The sequence below is a fragment of the Stegostoma tigrinum genome, chromosome 6, assembly GCF_030684315.1.
Source record: "Stegostoma tigrinum isolate sSteTig4 chromosome 6, sSteTig4.hap1, whole genome shotgun sequence".
Classification (NCBI taxonomy): Eukaryota; Metazoa; Chordata; class Chondrichthyes; order Orectolobiformes; family Stegostomatidae; genus Stegostoma; species Stegostoma tigrinum.
The window spans coordinates 66,180,024-66,202,576 of NC_081359.1; the positions used below are offsets into that span (position 1 = coordinate 66,180,024).

General features: G+C 41.7%; 1 protein-coding gene across 2 annotated transcripts in view; it reads left to right on the plus strand.

Moving 5' to 3' along the window:
* Positions 1-950: 950 nt before the first annotated feature.
* The window catches only part of LOC125453652 (E3 ubiquitin-protein ligase SH3RF3-like), a 374,596-nt gene continuing 352,993 nt past the window's right edge, over positions 951-22,553 (plus strand). For both annotated transcript variants that reach the window (XR_007247806.2, XM_048533495.2), the window contains exon 1: positions 951-1,356. Coding sequence is in view for 1 of the 2 variants with exons in the window: in XM_048533495.2 (XP_048389452.1) it covers positions 979-1,356 (378 nt within the window). In the remaining variant the exon portion in view is untranslated. The remainder of the gene's footprint in view (positions 1,357-22,553) is intronic.

The following is a 22,553-nucleotide window of genomic DNA, read 5'->3' on the forward strand; positions in this document are numbered from 1 at the left end:
GGAGGGGGACGGGAGGGAGGAAGAGAAATTGACAGATTGGACACTGCTCTTTGTGGACACGTTTAGTGCTCAGCAGCAGGAGTGCCGAGTCCGCTGAAGTAGTTTGAAGTGAGCGGGATCGCTGTGTCCTCGCACCGACCTGTTTCCAATTAGAACAGAGCGTGCAGGTCCCAGCAGCTCGGGGTCGGGGTGGGGGGTGGTATGGTGGGGTGGGTTGGCTGGATGCGGTTCCCAGCTTGTGATCGTGGGCAGTACCTTCCCTCGCATAGCAACTGTTCTCTCGGTGTTGTTGCAAGGATCTGCCGTCTTATTGAGGGGAGGCGAGGCAAACGTTTCGGAATTAACCCATTTCGCTGGAGGGGGTTCGAGTGCCTTGGAAATGGGAACCGGCTGTTTGATTATCCCGATCCTGTTGTGTTTTCCCTTTCCGATGCAGACACAAACTTCTCGGCAATATTGAAGGTGGACACTTTAACGTGAATCGTGGACTTTGAGAGAGAGAGAGAGAGTGTGTGTGTGTGTTTGGGGGGGGGGCAGGTCAGATCTGAAAGTGGGTTTTTTTTATCCCCCTCGGGAGGTGGGCGCGGTGGGGGGGGGGGGAGCGTGTGGGCTGGTGAACAGGAAAGTCAGATGCTTTTGTTTCATTTCTCTTTTCATTTGTATTTATGTGGCAGCCGGACGGTCTGAGCGCTCGAACCTGGGAGTTCAAGTGGGGGTTCTGTCTGCATGGGGAGGCGGGGGAGCTTCAGGGATGTGTCTGGCAGAGATGGAGATGTGCTGGCTTCCTGCACTCAGTTAGACAGATGCAGCGTATTATTGCTGCTGTTGGGTTCTGAGTCTTGTTTCCAAAAGAAATGCAGCGTGTCAGCCGACAGCTGGTTAGGTGGGGGGCTGTAATGTAAGCATTGTCCTCCATTCTCTTCTCCCCCCCCCCCCCCCCCCCCCCCATTACCCCGTCTCCCCGACCCATGCTTGAAGATGGACGAGTCTTCGCTGCTGGACTTGCTGGAGTGTTCGGTGTGTTTGGAAAGACTGGACGCCAGTGCCAGGGTGCTGCCCTGTCAGCACACCTTCTGCAAGCGCTGCCTGGAGAAGATTGTCAGCTCCAGGAGCGAGCTGCGGTGCCCCGAGTGCCGAATCCTGGTGGACTGCGGCGTGGACGAGCTGCCCGCTAACATCCTGCTGGTGAGGCTGTTGGACGGCATTAAACAGAGGCCGAGGAACGGGAGGTCGACCCCAACCTCTGGCCCTGTATCGTTCCCCTCCGGGGGTAGCGCAGCGTGTCCTGCTCCAACAGCTCTGGGGACGACATCGAGAGAGCATCCCACCGGCAGTAACCGGAGCTCCCCGGGGAAGGTAAAGTGCTGGCTTTGTACTTATCCTGTCTACTTTGTCCACTCTACATTATCTGCTGTGTCATGTACTGTTTGAGACCGTGGCAGGCATAAATCTGGATCTACATCTGTTCACTAAACCTGTTGCAAGGAGCAGCTTCCAATTTGGGATTATTCAGTATTGTAGCGGACGATGTGCAATCTCCCAGACTAGCTCACGGGATTTATTTATTTAAAGGTACATAATGTCGCTCCCCTTTTGATATTCCAGTCTCATTGTTCCCCCAAGTCGCCCAATTTTACTGCTCGGTCTGTTCCTCTGAACTCTGAGGAAAGCGTTTATACTCGTGCCTGTAACGATATCTTTGCATGTCTCTGTTTCAAAGGAGACAGTTATAAAATGTGAATTTGCAGCAGTAGTTGTCAAACTGACATATGTGCACCCTCAGGAATAAGCCAATTTTCTGGGCAGGTGTCACTTAGAAAGTTGCATTGAGGTGGATGAAGGCTTCCTATGAAATGGGATGTAACACATTAATTCTTACGTTAATGTGCCAAGGCTATCAGGTCCTGAAGGAGACCTGCCCCCTCCCCGAAGCCTGTTCCACTCCAGAAACAGGAGGTCCCGTGACAGACAGTTGGCTCGGTTTCTGGTGGCAGGGTCCTGTACCATCTCAAGCTATCAACTCCAGTCAGTGCACAGTTTATTTACAGAGGTTTAAAACAAAACAAGGCTCTATGTAATCAACTATCTTCTTGACAGCTTGAAGAATAGATGCAATGTGTGCATAAATAGCAGCATGTATTGAGGAAAATGGCGGCACACTCGAGTGAAAACAAGTGTTACAATACCTCACCAGGGCAGGCAGCAACTGTGGATAGGGAAACGGTGTTAACCTTTCAGTTTCATATAATGAATAGTTACCATGCTGAAACATGGAGACGAATTTTCCCAGACTGGTGATTGGAAAGGGGAGGTGATGACCTAGTGTTATTATCACTGGACCGTTGATCCAGAGACCCAGGGAATGTTCTGAGAACCGGTGTGTTAATCCCATCACTGCAGATGGTGGAATTTGAAGTCAATTTTAAAAAAAATCTGTAATTAAGAGTCTGTTGATAACCATGAATTCGTTGCTGATTGTTGTGAACCAGATGGATTTTTACTGATGCCCTTTCAGGAAGGCAACTGCCATCCTTACTTGGTCTGGCCTATATGTGACTCCAGACCCACAGCAATGTGGTTGACTCTCAACTGCCCTCTGGGAAATTAGGCATAGCCAATAAATGCTGGTCTAGACAATGCTGCCACATCCCATGAATGAATGAGGAAAGAATTGCCGGAAGTAATATCACTTTGGGATCCCAGTGTGCTTTTCCCAGGCTGAGTTGTCACTGTAGCAGGAATCCAATTGAGGCAGTTAGCATGGCATTTAAAGTCAGATGCTCGTGCTGAAAAGAATGGGCCCCTCAAGGTAAACTTGGGATTTGGTATGAGGATAGCAATTTGGTACCACATCTTTGAAGTGGTTTAAACACTCCTGAGGGACAAGTGGCCCCTGTCCTTTTTTTGATATTGTGTATTGATATATCCTGAAAGTGTGTGAACTGAGAGAGAGAAGCAGCATCCTCCAGCTCTGCATTCACTCCAACTGGGGCGGCAACTTCAAGAGGAGCAGCAACTATACTATTCTAAACAGCCAACTGCTTGTGGATAGAAGAGAGGGGGTAGACACAGGGCAGCACCTCGAAAGAGGTATTGCACTCAATACATGGTCTCTGGGCTAAGTGCTAGCTTCCTGGGCTTCTCTACATTGCAGTGCACCAATGACTCCCACAGCACGTGGCCACAGACCTCTGCTCTCTGTCTAAGGGAGAGGCACTAGTAGACACCCATTGCCTGAGCCTATCAAAGTAACCACAGCTTTCAGTTATTTTAGAGTCACAGAGCTTCCACAGTGCGGAAAAAAGGTCCTTCAGCCCAACCTGCACTTCATCAAGCATCTATCTATTCTAATTTCATTTTCCAGCACTTGGCCTGTAACCTTGTATGGTGTTTGAAATGCTCGAGATGGGACCCTCTACCACCCTTTAAGGCAGTGAGTTCCAGATAGCCACAATGCTCTGGGTGAAAAGCTAAATCACTCCAGCTCAGACAACATCCTGCTGAACCTCCCCTGCTCACTTCCTATTGCAATCACACCCTTCTTAGAGCACTGAAACTAGAACTGCACGCAGTACTCCAGCTGCGGCCTATCTAACATTATATACAGTTCCATCATACCCTCCTTGTTCTTGTATTCCATACCTGGATTAATAAATGCAAGTATTCCATATGCCTTCTTAACCACCTTATCTACCTATCCTTCTACCTTCAACAATCTATCGACTGCACATCAACGCCCCTTTAATCCTTTGTACTTCTTAATCCTACCATTCAACTTGTACTCCCTTGCTGTGTTACCTGAAGTCTCTGGGACAGACTTGCTTTCTCCATCTCATCCTTCTCTTAAAGTGTGATGATCCTCAGGTTAAATTCACCACCAGTTTCCTCTTCCTAAGGATCCTGTGCTCCTCACGGAACTCTCCCTCAATCCTTCTTCCCTGACTTTGACAGTTGCTCGTATGCTGTTCTTCTGTCTTTTTGTGTCACTCTGCCTTTTCAATCATGGACAATTGGAAGAGTGTGTATCTGTCCTGGTGGGAGATTTTCCATGGTTCATGCAGTGGTCTTCCTCGAAAGATTACTTTTCTTCCTCCCTGATCTCTTGTTGCATCGCCGTCAATACATCTATGGGTAATGAAAGACAAACCAGTGCTGCATGTCGATAAAGTCTTATCCTAGCACAGTGTAGATCATGGGGGTGGGTTGGAGAGGCATGTCAAGCTAATGCAGTAATAAAGGATCTGAGTAGCGCTGAGTCTCTTTAAAAAGATATCCTGCGTTGCTGCATTAGATTGACAACCTCTTCCCATGCACCACGAAAACTCTCCTAACTGGAATGCAAATAAGGAGGTTGGCTGTTAATTGGTTGACTGAAGGAAAGAGCAACAGGAAGATCCGTTCATTTGCCGGCTCAGAAAATGCCCATCCCACTCCTAAAGATTAAAGCAGTAAAATACCTTGCGTGAGCTCTGTATCTCTTTCCATGGATGATGAGGACCTGTTGTGTATCTCTAGAATTTTAAGTTTTTTTTATTGCAGATTTCTAGAAACTGCTGCATTTTGTTTACTTTTTTTGTTTTTCTTATTTGTTTACATTTAAGTGATTGCTGAAATGAAAACTAATGTGAAAAACTGGGTATTGGCATTTCTGTACGTTTTGACGTCGATTCCATGTGCCGTAATGCAAGAATTTTATAAATGACAAATATGTATTAAAACTCAACATTCAGAATTAATTTTAATCTGAATTATATATGCTTTAATTATTATTGTGTTCAATTTCTTTTGGTAGATAGTTTAGAGAGCATGTTCAGTTATTGATCTCGGTGGTACAGCTAAAAGTGCACACAGTGGTCTGTCTCAAGGTTACAGGACATATGACTTACTACCTAGTGGTGGAGCTGTCACCACCTGCTCCTAGTGATTGTGCTTCGTGGGACACAGGATAATGGGCCCATTTTGTTATTTGTTTCATTTGAGTCACACGGAGGGCAAGTTGTCTTATTTGCTAGCATGTGCAAACACCTGATTTTGTATTTCATTGTGTTAATTAATTTGAAGTTTTCCATTGTGCTTTTTGTGTAGTTCGAAATCTCACTATCTCCCTTGTTACCAGCCATCATTCTCACTATCTACATCATCTGATACTGTACTGTAGTGGCATACAAAAATCTACTTTTAACTCACTGGCCAAATTAGTGAAACTTATTTCAGTATATAAGGATGAAATCCTGTTATGTGGTGACAAGTCTTCTTCGTTCATTGCTGTTCAGTTTGAAATAACGTTTTATTCTGAAGAAATGCCTTACAAAATTGCTTGACATTAGGATATGCACCACACCAATTCTGCTTTTCAGAGCACGTTGCTGGATTGAGTCCAGTAAATTTTCTGAAGCGATTATACAGAATACTATTATTCCTTGTCATGAATTTTCTTAAGCATTTTGAAATACAATTGAAATAGACCTTAGCACTTGTAAAGGAGAGCTTTGTTACCGTAAGCATTTATAGATAAAATGCCAGATTGGAATTGGGAAGTAACTTTACTCTCCCAGTAGCAGTGATTTCAAATGCTATCAGGCACTTTTTCTCATGTCATATTAGGTTTGGCACTAATTATCAGCAAATTGTTTGATCACAGGGGATGTTATGGTGAAATGTGATCCTACCCATATTTGGATAACTGTCCGTTCACTTTTTGAGCACTCGTCATTGATTTAATGATCTGCAGTAGGAACCTAATAATTTCCTGTTCCTACTTTGGGTGACAGGAGCAAACTGGAACGCAGCAACGGCTACTCGCTCTGAGATGAACTAATCTACTGATAGACAAATTCTCAATTTAGATGGTTCCATTACTTGTGGGATAAATAGGCTGAACTGTTGGATTAGAGTTTTCAAATAATGTTCCAAAGTACAGTTATGCGGGGAGGCCGAGTATAGGCTGTTCATATCCTTGACCAATTCATGATGAGTGGGTAAATTTTCCACCTTGGTTCAGAAGGGTTGGCAGCATTGTCCACTAAAAAAGAATTCAAAACTATTCTTCCTACCAGAGTGTAAGTTAGTCATTTTGCAACATTATTTAGCCATTTCTTGATTGCGTTGAGGTGGGTATTTTGAAATTTATCCATAAATACTTCAGAATATGATTTGTGAACAAATTTATGTTGTTGGCTGTTGTGCCACTGTTGTTATGTAACATCCCAATTGATAGTAGTAGGCAGTCTGATTTTTAATTCATACGTCTTTATTGCTTTATATTTCATTATTCTCAGGCAGCCAATAAAGCTCTCCAACAGTCCTCTTGATCCTTCCACTGGGTGATTCTTATTAAACGCTGACTGACTGCTTTGTGAATTTGAATTTGACTTGAGAAGCCCATCTCCCTGCCAGCCTATCTCCTTACCAAACCCCCTCCCCCCTTCCCTTGCCTATTGGAGCAGACTGGCAGGAGTTGTTCCTGCTAGAATGTGATTGATAAATCTACACTGTTATAGTAATCTTGCTTTGACTGAGCCTCTCTGCAGTGCTGTAATTGATAGTAAAATCTATTTTTGATGTTGTTTGGATGTACTTACTATCTGAATACATTGTTGTTGCAAGTGGTTATTAATCCTAATGATGTCAAGGAATAGGATCTAGACTGCCCGTGACTTTAGACAAATACCATCATCATCCTGGGCTGTATTTAGGTCATGGCTTGGGAACTGGGCGCAAAAATGCTGTTAATAAAACTGAAAGATATTTTTCCCTCTCCTACAGTTGTGGCCTGTCAAGCTTTTCTTTGCTGGGTTGTCATCACAAACCCAGCAATCTGTATAACATTTTGAAAGCATGCAGGAAGGATAATGCTAGTTGATATTCTAGAAGAAATTTTTGGGTAGCGAATGAAAAGCTATTCTAACTTTAAGCACGCCTTTTTCCTATTTTATTAATTTTGTAAAATCCTAGTTGTGTTTTCTGGGAAGATTTCAATCCTGCAGGTACTGAACATTTGGTATTTTGATTTAATACTTTTATGACTGAAAATTATATAACTATTGGATTTAAATTACTTTAGTTGCTTTTTATTTATAAGAATTATCTATGTCATGAGGGGTTAAAAGTAGAGGACGGTAGAGCTGTTCTGTCATTAGAGAGAGACAGCTGGTGGTAAGTTTAAACTGAGGGTCATTATGCAATGGGCAAGGTGGGATGTAAATGGTGATCTCAGTTTGTGTGGCAATTGAACCTGTGCTGTTGGCATCAATCTGCATTGTAAAACAGCTGTCCAGCCAACTAAGCTACTGACTTACGTTAAGGGGTTGCTTGAATTTATTGACCTCAATGTGTAAGTACAATATGTGCAGAGTGATTGAATAAGGAGTCTCAATTTTATATTTATTATGTGTATTTGGACTGACAAAATGATTAAAAGCCATTTAACACCCAGATACATTGCCAAAATGAAATTGTTTTGTTGCTGAGCTTTGTGAAGGAACTCCAGTCCAAACAGTGGCTACAAAATGTGACTTACCTATTTGCACCTTTCACTAATCAGGTTATAGATGGCAGTTTCATTTAAGATGCTGCATTAATTTCGGTATTAAATGCAATGGTAGAAAACTCCCACTCTCTCCCTATACAGAACAAAGAGCCAAGGCTGACTCTATCTGTATAACCTGTGGCTGTTTTAAAAGAAAGTATAGCTTTTATTCTCAAACAATTGAATAAATGAGGTGGACTCCATGATAAGGCAGATAGCAGTGTTACCAATGGAAAGAGCAAGTTTTATTGCTCCTTTCATAAACCGTGTATGATGTAATTATTCCATGACCCCCTCATGTTCTTAAGAATCGCAATGTGGATGTGCTTTTTAAAAAAATTCAGTATTACCTCTTGGATGCCATTAACGTAAGTTCAGTAATGAACATTATGAAGTGACATTACTGATACCTATGTAATTCATCTCCCTTTCCAATTCCGGTTTCTTCTGTGCTCCCCTGGGAAAAATCAATATCAACTTATTCTCATTTCTCAACTGCCTAATTGCATGTCTTTCATGGACCAAAATCTGAAGTAGTATTGTGGTCAACTGTAACACTCTTTTCCTTCACCATTGCTTTATCACAATGTTTCCAGTAGCTAATTCCTCCTGTTATGGTCTTACCTTTGCTTCTTGCCTCCCGTTCACCCTCATCTCGAACAAGTGAGGACCCTAAAGACTACAAAAACGCCACCCCCTACTCCATTTCAAATTTCTCTCCTACCTTCCAATATGTCCTCTTCAAGCTCGTCTTGTCTACAAATTAACTTCCTGCTTGCTGACCAGCTAACTTCACTTCCTGATATCCAAAGCCTTTCTAACTCCTATTGTAATTGATTCATCACTCAGATCGGTGAACGTGTACAATTCTCTGGTAGAGAAAGTGGTTGAGGCGAAAACATTGAATACTCGCTAGAAAGAGTGAAATATAGTTCTTAGGGCTAGAGTGATCAAAGGATATGGGGAGAAAAAGCGAACAGGGTGCTGAGATAACAAAGTGTAGAGCTGGGATGAACACAGCAGGTCAAGAGGCATCTTAGAACCGAGTTCGGCCATGAGCACGGTGAATGACCGAGCAGGCTTGAAGGATCAAGTGGCCTACTCCTGCTCCTATTTTCTTCTTGTTACTATGCTTCCGTAAGTTACAATTGCCAGGCACTGTACCCATCCAGACTTGCTGTCATTAGAATTTGGAACAGGCCACACAATGACCCTAATTCCCCCATTTTACCCTAAATTACAACACAGTCTTAATGTACAATAATCTTACAAAACCTAATTTTTGTAACATTTCATTTTTGAGGGGAGACGTCAGCACCAAAGCGATGAGTTTCCAAAAATACAGTCCAAAGTATAATATCCTGAACAGTCATTCACTATCTTGTTACATTCAGTAAAATTACGTATTAAACAGACTATCTTGGCTGTACCACAGTAGTTAACTCATGCCAACCAAACACATGCAACAGTTAGGAGCCCAATTACAGTTTACATAGAATTTTACTGTTCCTTCTCTCATAAGTCATAATTTGCTTCACTACTAGTGTCTTTGTCCTCTGTGGTACATCCAGTAAATCTCCTTTTTCGTGTTTTTTAAAGTTTTGGCAAAGATCTGTAGTTCGTGTTGTGGATGAGGTTGTTGACTTGCTCGTCGAGCTGGCTTGTTTTTGTTCAGACATTTTGTCACCATGCTAGGTGACATCATCAGTGGAGTCTCCTATGAAGCGATGAGATAAAGCAATGGTGGAGGAAAAGAGTGGCACAGTGGACCAAGTCTCCGCTTGGAATTTATGCTGTTTGGTCCATTATGGTGAGAACCGTCATTTCCGATTTTGATCTGTATTCCAAGCAGAACGGAATAACATCACTTTGTCGGAGGCGCCACTGATGATGTCACCTAGCATGGTGATGAAACATCTAACAAAAAAAGGTCAGCTCAACGAACAAGTCAACACCTAAATGCCACTGCTTTTGCAAGGTTTAAAGATGGCACAATCAATTCAATATGGGCAGCGTTATTAAGATAGACCCTTGTTTGTTGACACATCTTGTGATTTTCAAATTCCTTTATGTGTAAACTGAGATTAAATCCTTTGCCACAACTCCACTTCTCATGTAGCTCCAACAGTGCTCCACCATATTCTTTTGTGCTTCCTTCCAATTGGTCTTTGAACCACTTGGTCCAGTCTAAGCTTGACCTCCATTCTTTTGGCTGTAAGTATTTTTCTCTTCGTGGCCAGCCAGAAATCCTTACTGGCACTTGTCTTGGTGCCTCCATGGCCTCTGGGTGTTATCAAGCTTCTTGCTACCTTTGCTTCCACACACCATTCCTCTGTCCGTCCATCTTTGCCTCAAATGAGCAAGGAGTTTATAGGCTTTTTACTAAAGTTAACAAATTCATCCTGCTACTCCTAGCCCCAAACCTGTATGAATCACAATTTTCTCTGGTTCAATTTTAGAATGGTCAAAGCCATTTTCTTTGTCACATGTGCCACATCCTCATCGCCAGCTTCATGCCCCTCATGTCAGATTGAATCTGACTATTCATGTGCATTCTGAATACCCATTAGACTCTGAGGTAAGCTTCCCATTCTCCAATGCCAACAAACGGTATCTTATTCAAGATGTCATGGCATTCGACTGTCTGTATCCCAAATCCCTGTCCTCACTAAAATACATTAGTTTCATGTTCATTAATTCTTTTAACTTATTTCTTTCATCTCATTTTCTCTGGTGCATTCAAAGCTCCAGGACTATGTGGTAAGGAATGCACTAAAGCTTGAGGTAGCCGCCATCAAGGTGCAGTGGTGAAAAGCCAACATCTAAGGCCTTTTTGCCTGATATATCCAGAGTCTGTAAACTTACAAAGAGTTATAGAGTAATAAAGCATGGAAAAACGACCTTTGGCCCAAACTGGTCCATGCTGACCATAGTGTCCACTCAACTAGTTCCAATTGCCTGCATTTAGTCCATATCCCTCTCAGCCCTTCCCAACCATGCACCTATCCAAATATTTTTTAAATGTTGCTATTGTACCTGCCTCAACCACTTTCTTTGGCAGGCTGTTTCACATATGCACCAGTTTCTGCATGCAGAAGTTGCCCCTCAGGTCTGTGTTAAATCTTCCCCTTCTCACCTTAAACCTATGCCCTTTAGTTTTCAATTCCCCATCCCTGGGAAAAAAAGACTATTTGCATTCATCTGTGCCCCTCATGATTTTACACACCTCAGTAAGGTCACCCCTCATTCTCCTGCGTTCCAAGGAATAAAGTCCCATCCCGGCCAACCTCCCCCTATAACTCATCCTCACAACATCCTCACACTTTCCAGTTTAACTATATCTTTCCTGCAACAGGGTAACCAAACTGTACACAATATTCCAAGTGCAGCCTCATCAATGATTTATACAACTGTGTCATAATGTCCCAACTCCTGTACTCAGTGCCTCGACTGATGAAGGCCAACGTGCTAAATGCCTTCTTCACCACCCTGTCTACTTGTGACACCGCTGTCAACTAATTATATACTTGCACTCTTAGGCCTTTCTGTTCTACAACACTCCTCAGGACTGTACCATTTACTATATAAGTCCTACCTTTGTCTGACTTTCCAAAGTCCAACACCTCACTCTTATCTGTATTGAGTTGCATTTGCCAATCCTCAGCCCACTTCCCCACATGATCAAGATTCCTCTGTAACTTTTGATAACCTTCCTCGCAATCAACGATATTTCCTAATTCTGTATCATCCACACACTGACTAATCATGCCTTGTACAGTCACATCCTGATCATTTATGTAAATAATAAACAACAAAGGTCCCAACACCGACCCCTGAGACACACCTTTAGTCACAGGCCTCCAGTCTGAGAAACAACCCTCAACCATCACCCTCCGCTTCCTACCATTTGAGTCAATTATGAATCCAATTAACTAGCTCTCCCTGGATTTCAGACAATCTAAATTTCATGACTAGCCTGCCATGCAGGACCTTGTCAAAGGCCTTACTAAAGCCCATATTGGCAATATCTACTGCCCTACCCTCATCCATCCTCTTGGTTACCTCTTCAAAAACTCTAAAAGATTTGTCAGACATGACTTCCTGTGCACAAATCCATGCTGACTACCCCTGATTAGACTTTGACTATCCAAATGTTAGTTGATCGTGTCCAATACCTTGCTTACCACTGATGCCAGGCTCACTGGCCTGTAGTTCCCTGGCTTGTCTTTGCTACCTTTCTTAAACAGTGGAACAACATTAGCCATCTTCCAGTCTTCTGGAGCTTCACCAGAGGCTAAAGATGAAGCAAAAGTCTCTACAAAATCCATCATAGCTTGTGTCCCATTTTTGAATTTGGTTTGAATCATCTAAGAATGCAGGTGATTAAATATGAAATGTGATATTTTTACTGTATTTCCTACATTTTACATCTCACATCTATACCTCTTCCAAAAAGCTAGTACTATGTAGCTTAAAACCCCAATATACATAAGTTACCATCTGGTACCAATGCAATGTGACATGCAACAGTGAAAAGATTGGTTCAAAAAAATCCATGGAACCAAAATGTTATATGATCGCCAACATATTTCTCTTAAAATGTTCTGAAGCTACTTGCCATTCTTAGTAGAATTATGTCACCATCAGTTGATGGTTTGACTATTAGATTTTTAAAAATTGGCTTCGGAGTTGGCTCACCTTGACCTCACAGAGGATATAACTATTAGTACAGTGATGCATTCTGTTTTAATTTGGCTTTGATGTTTTTCCTTCTGTGTGGTAAGTGTTAAAACTGATGGTTTGCCAGACTTACAGTATGGGAATCTGAATGAGGCTTGAAGTGTTAGAAAACACAGTTTCTGATTTATTGCTCGCTTGAATCATGGCCATTCGAGGAAGTATGAAGGTCTGCTGTAGTTTCATTGCTGTAGTTATTGCTTTTTTTTTGTGCTAAAGACAGTTTGAGAGCAGGAGGCTGGCTCCTTAGTTTATAGCTGTTAGAAATGCGGGTTGCCATCATGATATTTCTGATCCATGCAAGGTTCATTACAATGAAAGAAAGTCTGCACTAATCTGCTTGTACAAAGCAGCAATGGAGAATAATCCTGTACATGAGCTTGTAATATAACTGTTACTAACAAGCCTTGCATGGTTATAGAAGGATTCAGACAAGGAAAGGTTCCATGGTTTATTCTTTCAGTACTGAGTTACCCAGGTTGTGGTACAGGTACGAGGATTGGTCACAGCATACTATGACTAGGAAGAACATAAGAAATAGGAGCAAGAGAAAATGTCCCCAACAATCAGAGAATCTTGAACTAGGGCATTTAGTTACAGGATAAGGGGGCAGTCATTTAAAACTGAGTTGCAAAGGAACTTCTTCTCCAAGAGGGGAGTCAGTGTCTGAAATTCTCTACCCCAGAGAGTTGTGGAGGCCAGGTCATTGAAAGTATTTAAAGAAGAGCTTGATTTAAATTTTGAAATATCAGGAAGTTAACAGCTATGCTGAGCTGGCATGAAAGAGAAGCTCCAGCTGGGGCAGATCGACCATGAATTTTGAGTGGCATGGAAAGTATGAGGGTCTGAATGGCCTATTTAACATCTGTTGTGTGAAGTTCCCTCAGAATGTTGCATATTTCAATAAGATCACCACCTCTCAGTCACTGTAATGAAGAAACCTGTTTATCCATTCTTGGTACCTATTCTTGGTAAGTCGGCCCCTCTTGCCAGAAATCAGCCAAACAATTGCCTTTGAACTGTCTCCAGCTGTGTCCTGTTTTAAATAGGATAAAAGCCAAGACTACACGTTATTTCAGCACCCTGTATGGTTATAACAAGACTCCCACTTCCTAACAATAAAGGCCAGAATTCCAATCTGCTTTCTTAACTGTGGTCTGGACCTGCATGCTAATCTTTTGAGTTTCATGTGGAAGAACACTCAGATCCCTCTGCAGTACACTTTCTTTTTGGAGTATGACTCTAATTCAAAAATAGTCTGTCTTTTGATTCTTCCTACCAAAGTGCATGACCTCACACTTATGTATGTTAAACCCCATCTGTCGAGTTTTTGCTCATTTACCCAGCCTTTATATGCCTTTACAGACTTCTCATGTCCTTGTCATAGCATGTTCTCCTGCCTATTTTTGTATCATAAGCAAGTTTGTAGATATTACACTCTGCCTCATCCTCCAAGTTATTAATATTGGTAATAAATAATTGAGGCCCTGGGACTGATTCTTGTGGCACTCCTAGATACTTCTTTTTCAACCTGATAAAGACCTGATAAGTCCAACTGTGTGCTTTTTGTATGTTAACAAATCTTCAATCCATGTTTATACCACCAATACTGTGAGCTCCTACATTGTGCAATAACTTTCTGTATGGCAATTTATTTAATGCTGCTGGAAATCCAAATATACTACATCTACTAGTTCCCTTTGTCAAATCTGCTTGTTGTATCCTGAAAGAACTGTAGCAAGACTTACACTTAACGATAAGATCCTGGGGAATGTAGCTGAGCAATGAGACTAGGCAGTGCAGGTTCATAGTTCCCTGAAAGGGACTCCCAGGTAGATACGATAATGAAGAAGGCCTTTGGTATGCTTGCCTTTATTGGTCAGTGCGTTGTGAATAGGAGTTAGGAGGTCATGTTGTGGCTATACAGGACATTCATTAGGCCAGTTTTGGGATGCTGTGTACAGTTCTGGTCTCCTTGTTATAGGAAGTATTTTGTGAAACTTGAAAGGGTTCAGAAAATATTTACAAAGATGTTGTCAGAGTTGGAGGCTTTAGAGCTATATGGAGATGCTGACTGGGTTGGGACTATGTGCCCTGGAGTGCTGGAGGCTGAAGGGTGACCTTTATAGAGATTTATAAAATCAAAAGGGGCATAGGTTAATTTAGGGTATCTGGTCAGCATGGACAAGTTGGGGCAAAGGGTCTTTTTCTCTGCTGTAAAGCTCTATGACTCTCTTTTTGGGATTTTTCTCCTGTTTTCCAGGATCTTCTCCCTGCTTTCTAGTTTTTTTCCACATTTACCATAAGAATCATGTCCACCTTTTTCAAGATTTCCCGGTTCCCATAATCCTCCACTGGGATCTGGTCACCTGAAATCTCTTTGTCACCCCACCTCCACAGGATCCATGCTTTCCAAATTATCTTCTCCTCCTCCCATGTAATCTACTCATCATTGTGATTCTCTCTCCTCTTCACCCAACTCCATTCTGGATGAGGTTTTTCTCCTCTCATCAGAACTCCATGTTCTTTGTATTTCTGGGTTTACATCTTCCCAAGTGTTGCTTCTGCTGCCTCTTCTGGCCCCATAAATATTGAGGCCAATAAACCTTAAATTGAGTTTGTTGTCAGGAATTTAAAGTCATACAGCACAGAAACAGACTCTTCAGCCCATGCCAAACAGATTATCTAAAATTAACCAGCCCCATTTGTCTGCATTTGGCCTCTAAACCATTCTTGTTCATGTACCTGCCCCTACCACTTTCTGTGGCAGTTTGTTCCAGATGTGCACCACCCTCTGTGTGAAAAAGTTGCTCCTCAGGAATCCTTTAAATCGTTCCCGTCTCGCCTTAAATCTGTGCCCTCTAGTTTTGAACTCTCCTACCCTAGGGAAAAGACCTTTGTCACTCACCTTATTTATGCTTCTCATGATTTCATGAACCTCTAAGGTCACCCCTCAATTACCTATGCTCCAGTTAAAAGAAAAGGTCACAGCCTATTTAGCCTCTCCTTATAACCATTTGTACAACTTAAGTTGGTGTGATCAGTCACTGCTTGCAATATAACATGTTGCTTGGTGATTGGCAATACTCTTGCACATAGGAATTGAGATCCAGGGCTGTTACTCTCATCGAGCAGTTAAAATCATTGGTGTTATTTGAACTACCCATCATCAATTTAAGCTGGCTTTCTTAAGAAATGGATGATCTGGTTTTAAAATGATTTAGCACAACAGGACAATCATGTCCATGTTAAATGCCACATACACAACTTTTCTTACCTTTTGCAGAGCAAGCAACCTCCCTATCACACACTAGATTATTTACTCACGTCTTCTTAACATGCAGTTGTAAGCATTTCAGTTGACGTTTCACACCATACTGATATGAATTGTTTTTATTAAGTTGATTCCTACCTTTCAAGTTGGTTCGTAATGGTAGATGTATTAATTAGCTCAAAGTGGGAGGGTGTTCATTACCTGGCCGTTAGTGCACAGGAAGGACCTCCACTCCTTCATAAAGGGATCAATGGTCAGGGGGCACTGATTTAAGGTAAAAGCAGGAGGCGTGGAGGGGATGTGAGAAAAGACCTTTTTTGTTCCCCATTCAGGGTGGTAGGAATCTGAAACTCACTGCCTGTAGGGTTGGTGGAGGTAGAAACCCTAATAACATTTAAGAAGTACTTGTGACATCAAACTGTACAAGGCTATGGGCCAAGTGCTGGAAAAATGGGTTTAGAATAGTTTGTTTTTAATTGGCACAGATGTGATGGTCTAAAGGGCCTTTTTCTGTGCTGTAGACCACTATCACTATCAGTTTGCAGTCTAGAAACTAACATTACGAGAAGAACTCTGATATTTCTCTGTATCTGTTGGGAAATATTAATCCATTTACAGTAAAATATCTCTTGGGCAGTCCCTTGGGATTGAGGATGATTGTTTACACTTGGTTTGATAGATTTTTAAGCTGTCCATAAACGATATAATGCACATTCTACAGATTTTGCTGCAGGGCGTGCAGATTTCTTCTCAATCATTTAAAGCATGTGTCTGTCGTTGGCCAGGCCAGTCTTTATTTGCCACTTCTAATTACCCAGAGGGCAGATAGAAGTCAATCATGCTGACCAGAACCAGACCAGTTAAGGCCAGCGGTTTCCTTCTCTAAAAGACATGAGTGAACCACGTGGGATTTTCTGATAATCAACCACAGTTTCACGGTCATCTTAATTTTTTGAATTCAAACTCCACCACCTATCATGGCAGGATTTGAACTCAGGTTCGCAGAATATTGCTTGGGTCTCTAGAGGTAATGGTCTAGCAATAACACCATTCAGCCATCGACATGAGTGGGTGTGGTGTTTGGCAGTTTGTGTGCTTCCTTCGGCACCTTTTGCCTTTGTGCATTCCTGCTGATGTCTCTGCACGTGTTTAGTAACTTCTCAAATATCAGCAAACTCCATTTTAGTCTGTCACAGGCCAAGGTCTGCCATGTGTTGGCAGATACAACTGGCCTCTTCAGGGTGCTTTGAGGACAGCCCCAACACATTTCCACTATTCTCCCCTGATTCTGCTTTCATGCCTGAATTCCAAAGAGAGGAGTCACTTCAGGAATGTGGTTTGACAGTTGAATGACATGTCCTGCCTGTGGAGTTGGTTTGGGGTGATCAATAGCTTGATGCTAGACAAATTCACTTGAACAAGAGAGTGCTGTTTGAAAAATACAGGGATCATTTTACACATGTCAAGATTTCTGAGATGTTAGTATGAGGAATGAAAGGGATCTGTTTTTCCATGTTAGCTGGAAATCCTTTTTCCAAATTGGAATATTGACATAGGAAACTGGGAAGTGATACTAGTTCTCAATGTTTCACACATTGCTTCTAACACAGTGATAGCTTAAAGACACCCTATTCAGGCCTGTCTGTTATACTGTTCCTATTGAAGCCAGAAACCAATTCTACCACCAATAACTTTTAATTCCTCCAAATATTTTCTGATCTTCTCAGTCTATCAACAGACCGCCCTTGCATCTTTCTGCTTAAAAGCTGAACTACGTCTTTTTATATTCCTGTGCTGACAATCGAGAATAAGTATTTTTTTTGTCAGACAATCCCTATTGAGTTAAAATTCCTGACGAGGGCTCTCCCAGTTCATTGGGTTTAATGTGTTCACTGAGACCAGTGAGTAAATGGCTTTTCCTTTACAATATTTAAGAAAAGAACTTCAAAGCCTTACTCATTCACATTTCTAATACCTTTCATCTCAATACTTTTCTTGAAAAATGCAAGGAAACCATTTGCTTTTAAATGCCATATTTAAACGTATCTTTTTATTTCATATTCTTTCTGTGAATTAAAAACAACCAAATCTCAAGTGTGTCGCAGTCCCATTTTGAAACAAGTCTTGTTTTTATGTAATATTTTCAATATTTGATATCCCAAAGCAGTTCACAGTCAATAAAATAGTAATCGCTATTGTAATTCAGGTTGCATAGCAGTCAATTTGTGCTCAGAAATATCCCAAGAACAGAAACACAGTGATAACCAGGTAATCTATTCCTGTGGCTTTGATTGAGAAATAAATATTCTTATGAACACAAGGGATGACTTGCTACTTTTTTTTTAAAGTAGTGCTTTGGGATCATTTACAGGTACCCGAGATAGCAGAAAGAGATTCGATTTAATGACAGACAACACCTTTAGTTATGCACTCAGGTTAGTCTGAGATGATAACACAATGTGAAACTGGAGGAACGGAGCAGGCCAGGCAGCATCAGAGGAGCAGGAAAGTTGATGTTTCGGTTGGGACCCTTCTTCAGAAGGGCCTTTTTCATTTCTGAAGAAGGGTCCTGACCCAAAACATCAACTTTCCTGCTCCTCTGATGCTGCCAGGCCTGCTGTGTTCCTCTAGCTCCACACCTAGTTGCCTTTCATAGGACAGCTTTTTGGGATTATGAAGTGGATTGGAGTGGTTGGGACCACTCTCCTTTGAAAGATGAAAGCAAAGAGGAAATCTGATCGAAATTTTCAAAGTCAGTAGAGGTCTAGGTAGAGTAGATATGGAGAATCAAGAACAAGAGGGCACTAGTGATGCAGTGATTTGTAAACAAAGCAAAATGTGGAAAATTCTTTTTCACATACTGACTTGATTCAAGTCTTGAATGCACTACCTGAAAGTGTGATGAGACAACTGAAGCATCAATAAAGAATTATTTGAACATGAACAAGTTGCAAGGATTTGGCGAAAAGGCGAGCAAATGGCAGTAAAGCAAATGTTGGCTAGAGAGCCTGTACAGACACATGGGGTGAATGGCCTCCTCTGCATCATTGTAATTATCTGTTTCGGGCAAGTTAGTTACAAATATCATTCTCACCATGCAATTCCAGGTAATTACCATCTCCAATAACTGTCTAATTCCCACTCATTTATTTTTAGCAGGATTGCCATAATTGAATTCCTACCATCAAAATCCTAGGGTTACCTTTAATCAGGGACCTAACTGGAACAGCTGTATAAATACTGTGGCTGCAAGAGCAGGTCAAAGGCTGGGAATTGTGCAACAACTTAGCTTTCTCCTTAGTCCCAAACATGTTTCCACCATCTACAAGTCAGATGTTGTACACATTAGTTTGGCCACTTTTGGAATATGGTGTGCAGTTCTGGTCTCCATGCTATGACTTTTTGACTAAGTCACAAGTGTGCTTGAATACTGATCCACTAACCTGATGGGTACAGCTCCAGCAACATTGAAGAAACTCCCTATTTGACTGACTTTTGCATATTTATACCCTGTGTCAGTACTGCATAGTAGCCGCATTGTGCACCAGAATACAGATTACTACAGTAGCTCTCCACAGTTTCTTCACTAACACCTCCGAGGTCCATAATCTCTAACATGTGAAAGAACTAAGATAGCAAATGAATGAGAACACCACTAACTGCAAATTCACCTTGCATTTAGATTAACAAGAGATGAAAGATTATTAGGGTTACCCAGGAATGTAGAGTTAAGTTTAAAATCAGATTAACCATGATCTGATTGAATGATGGACAAGGTTCGAAGGGCCAAGTGGCCTACTCTTATTCAGATGTTTGCATGTTAAATAGCAAATATAGTCTCAGTATTTTAGTGTCACTGGGTCAAAATCTTGAAACAATTGAATCAACCCTGGGTGTTCCTTCCCCTCAGGGACTTCAGTGGTTTAAGAAGGAAGCTCACTATTCATCGTCTCATGGGTACCTAGAGATGGGTAATAAATGGTGTCTTGGCTGGTGCTGCTGGCATCATATGAACATGTCATGGAAAATCCCAGATGCTCATGTGGAATTACATGCCTTCACCTCTGGAATTGTGCCTTAATGGATTTCCCTTGCTGGTAATTGTTATATTCCAGGCTGAGTAATATCATAGCAGCCTGGAACTGGAAAGCTGCCGTTGGTGCCTGAATGATGCCCAAAGCCTGTGGGTGGCATGATGCACAATGCATGCTGCACCAAGGACAAGTGTATTTTGTGCGTGATTTTCGCAAGTTTGGATTTAAATAATGAAGTGAATTGAAAAATGCAGCCTGTAACATTGGAAATTAGTAGGGAATGCTGAGAATGATTGACGATAATTAGATACATGGAATAGTGACCTGGCAACTGCAATGAATCAGCAGTTAACATTGTGACTATGCTTTGATATTATTTTTGATTAGCATTTGCGGTTGGTGGGGGCAAGGCCAGCCATTGTGACATGGTCATGGTGATCCTGATATTTTCTATTGACTATGTAGCATGTTGTAGAGCAGAAAGAGCACTTTTCTGAATGGATAAGCCTTGTTTGTCCCAATCACCTCTGAAATGATCATCCATCTGTTGAATCAGAATTTCCTTTTAAATATCCAAATTAGAAGCATTGGCAGAATCCCAAAGATTACAATTTATGCAGGCCAACAATTTGTCTCATAAAAATGGAAAATTAGAGCCCTGTTAAATGTTTCAAGTAATTCAGCCCTTTCGGTGCTCTTTCTGTTATTTGGCAGATGGGGAAAGAAGCGGCTGGTGATTGAGCAGATTATCTTTAGGTTCACGCCGACCTCTAGCCTGCATCTTTACCAGGCAGTGTATATTTCATGGATAGATATGCTCCACTGACATTGCATTGCAAGGTGGTAGGATGGATCTACGTCTGTTCTTTAACTCTTCCTTAAAAAAAACAAATCAACATGTTTTGCACCTTTGTCTGCATATATTCCTCTTGTTTTACTGAGGAACACTCCACCTTGAAGATGGATTGCAGATTGATCAATTTGAAATTAATGTGAGGTTGATGAAAAAAGCCCAGAATTTGTTTAGAACCCAAGCCTGGATTCTTACTGTAAACAGCGCAATTTCTATTGCAGCTATTACTGCAGAGTCTTTCAGTGCATTCCATATAGCCAAATGCTGTTGCAGTGAAGGCCCAAGGCTGGACTCCTTTACAAAGATGCCATTGGATCGATTGAATTCTGCCATTTTACAAGAAACTTTACGTTCAGTAAACTTGCTATGTGCATTTTCATCTAGCTGTGCCATGATAAAATCCTGCTGTTGAGCTTGTTTGGAGCAGTTCTCATTGTAAAATCACAGTGGACTTGATCAGCTTTCACGTGTTCAGCGCTGATTGTCATATGTTCAGGCCCTGCCGTGCCCCCTTTAAGCAGATACTCTGACAGATGATGAATTCCAGGTTTGTGTTCTCCCAAATGTTGGAAAGTAACTGCAGACAAACAACTAGTATAAATCTACACTTTTCACACAGACTGTCATGACATGTGATGCTGATTGTGCAGTGTATACGTCAGCTCCATCAGCAGTTTAGAGCTGGGCATAAAACAAAATTAAATCAGAACATGTATGCGACCGCAATGTTTGAGCAGCAGGGCTAAGGCAAAAATCACTGAACCTCGAAAACGTCAGTATTCTGCTTTGTATTATCATACGTTTTTAAAAAGACAATTTTTGCGATACAGCGTATACGATATCATGGCAGATGGTCTGCTCCCAGCCAAAGTAACACCATTACTGAAGAATGGATGGAGGGAGAAGTAGGGAACTATAGACCTGATGTCAGCCATCAGGAAAATGCTAAAATCCATTATTAAGGAACTGGTAACAGGGCACTTAGAAAATCATAATGGGATTAGGCACAGTGAATGCGACTTTGAAAGGGCAATCATGTTTCACAAATCTGTGACATTTGCTGAGAGCAGGCCATCTGCCGGTCATGTTGGCCATGATATTGTGTCTGCAAAAATCTGTTGAGTTTTTTTTTTGAGGATGTGGCTAGAAGGGGAAATGTGAATTAGTCAATATAGCACACTTGGATTTTCAAAAGGTATTCAGTGAGGTGCTGCAGTGAAGGTTGTTGTATTAAGTAAGGGCTAAGGATGTTTTAGGATAGCTAGAAGATTAACTGAAGAACAGGAACCAGGTTAGAAGTAAATTGAGAAGCAGCAAGAACTGCAGATGTTGGAGTCAGAGATCAGAGATAACACTGTGTGGAGCTGGAGAAGCGCAGCAGGCCAGGCAGTATCAGAGGAGCAGGAAAGTTGATGTTCTGGAGGTTAGAATGAGAGGTGATCTCACTGAAACATTTCGGATTCTTAAGGGCCTTGACAAGGTGAATGTTGGGAGAATCTTTCCCCGTTATGGGAAAATCTAAGATCAGCAGGCATGGTCTCAGAATAAAGGTGCGCCAATTTAAGACTGAGATAGTGAGGAATTTCTTCTCACTTAAGGTTGATTATTTTTGGAACTCGTTGCCACAGAGAGCTGTAAGGACAGAGTCCTTGTGTACATTTAAGGTTGAGATAGGTAGATTCTTGATCACTAGGGGAATCAAAGGTTATGGGAAAATGCAGGAAAGTGAATGTGAGGAATGTCAGGTCCTTTTGAATGGCAGAGCAGGCTCGAGGGGCTGAATGGCCTACTGCTGTTCTTATTTCTTACGGTCATGTATCTAATGAAAGATATGCCCGTCTTTGGTAGACTTGTGTAGGACGCTGCAATGAATGTTCACTTGATTGATTCTTGGGATGAGAGTGTTGTTCTAGCAGTACACATTGAGTAGGATGGGCAATACACTTCCTTGAGTTTGAAAAATGAAAAGTGATCTCTTTGAAACATGAGGACTGGACATGTTTGATGTTGAGAATGTCATTCTGTAACTGTTGCTAGTTGACAGGTCTGAAAATGAAGGGATAACCACCACCATGTTATAGCAGCCGCCTCCAAAATTTCAGTCCGACTAGCCTCTCATACCTGGCT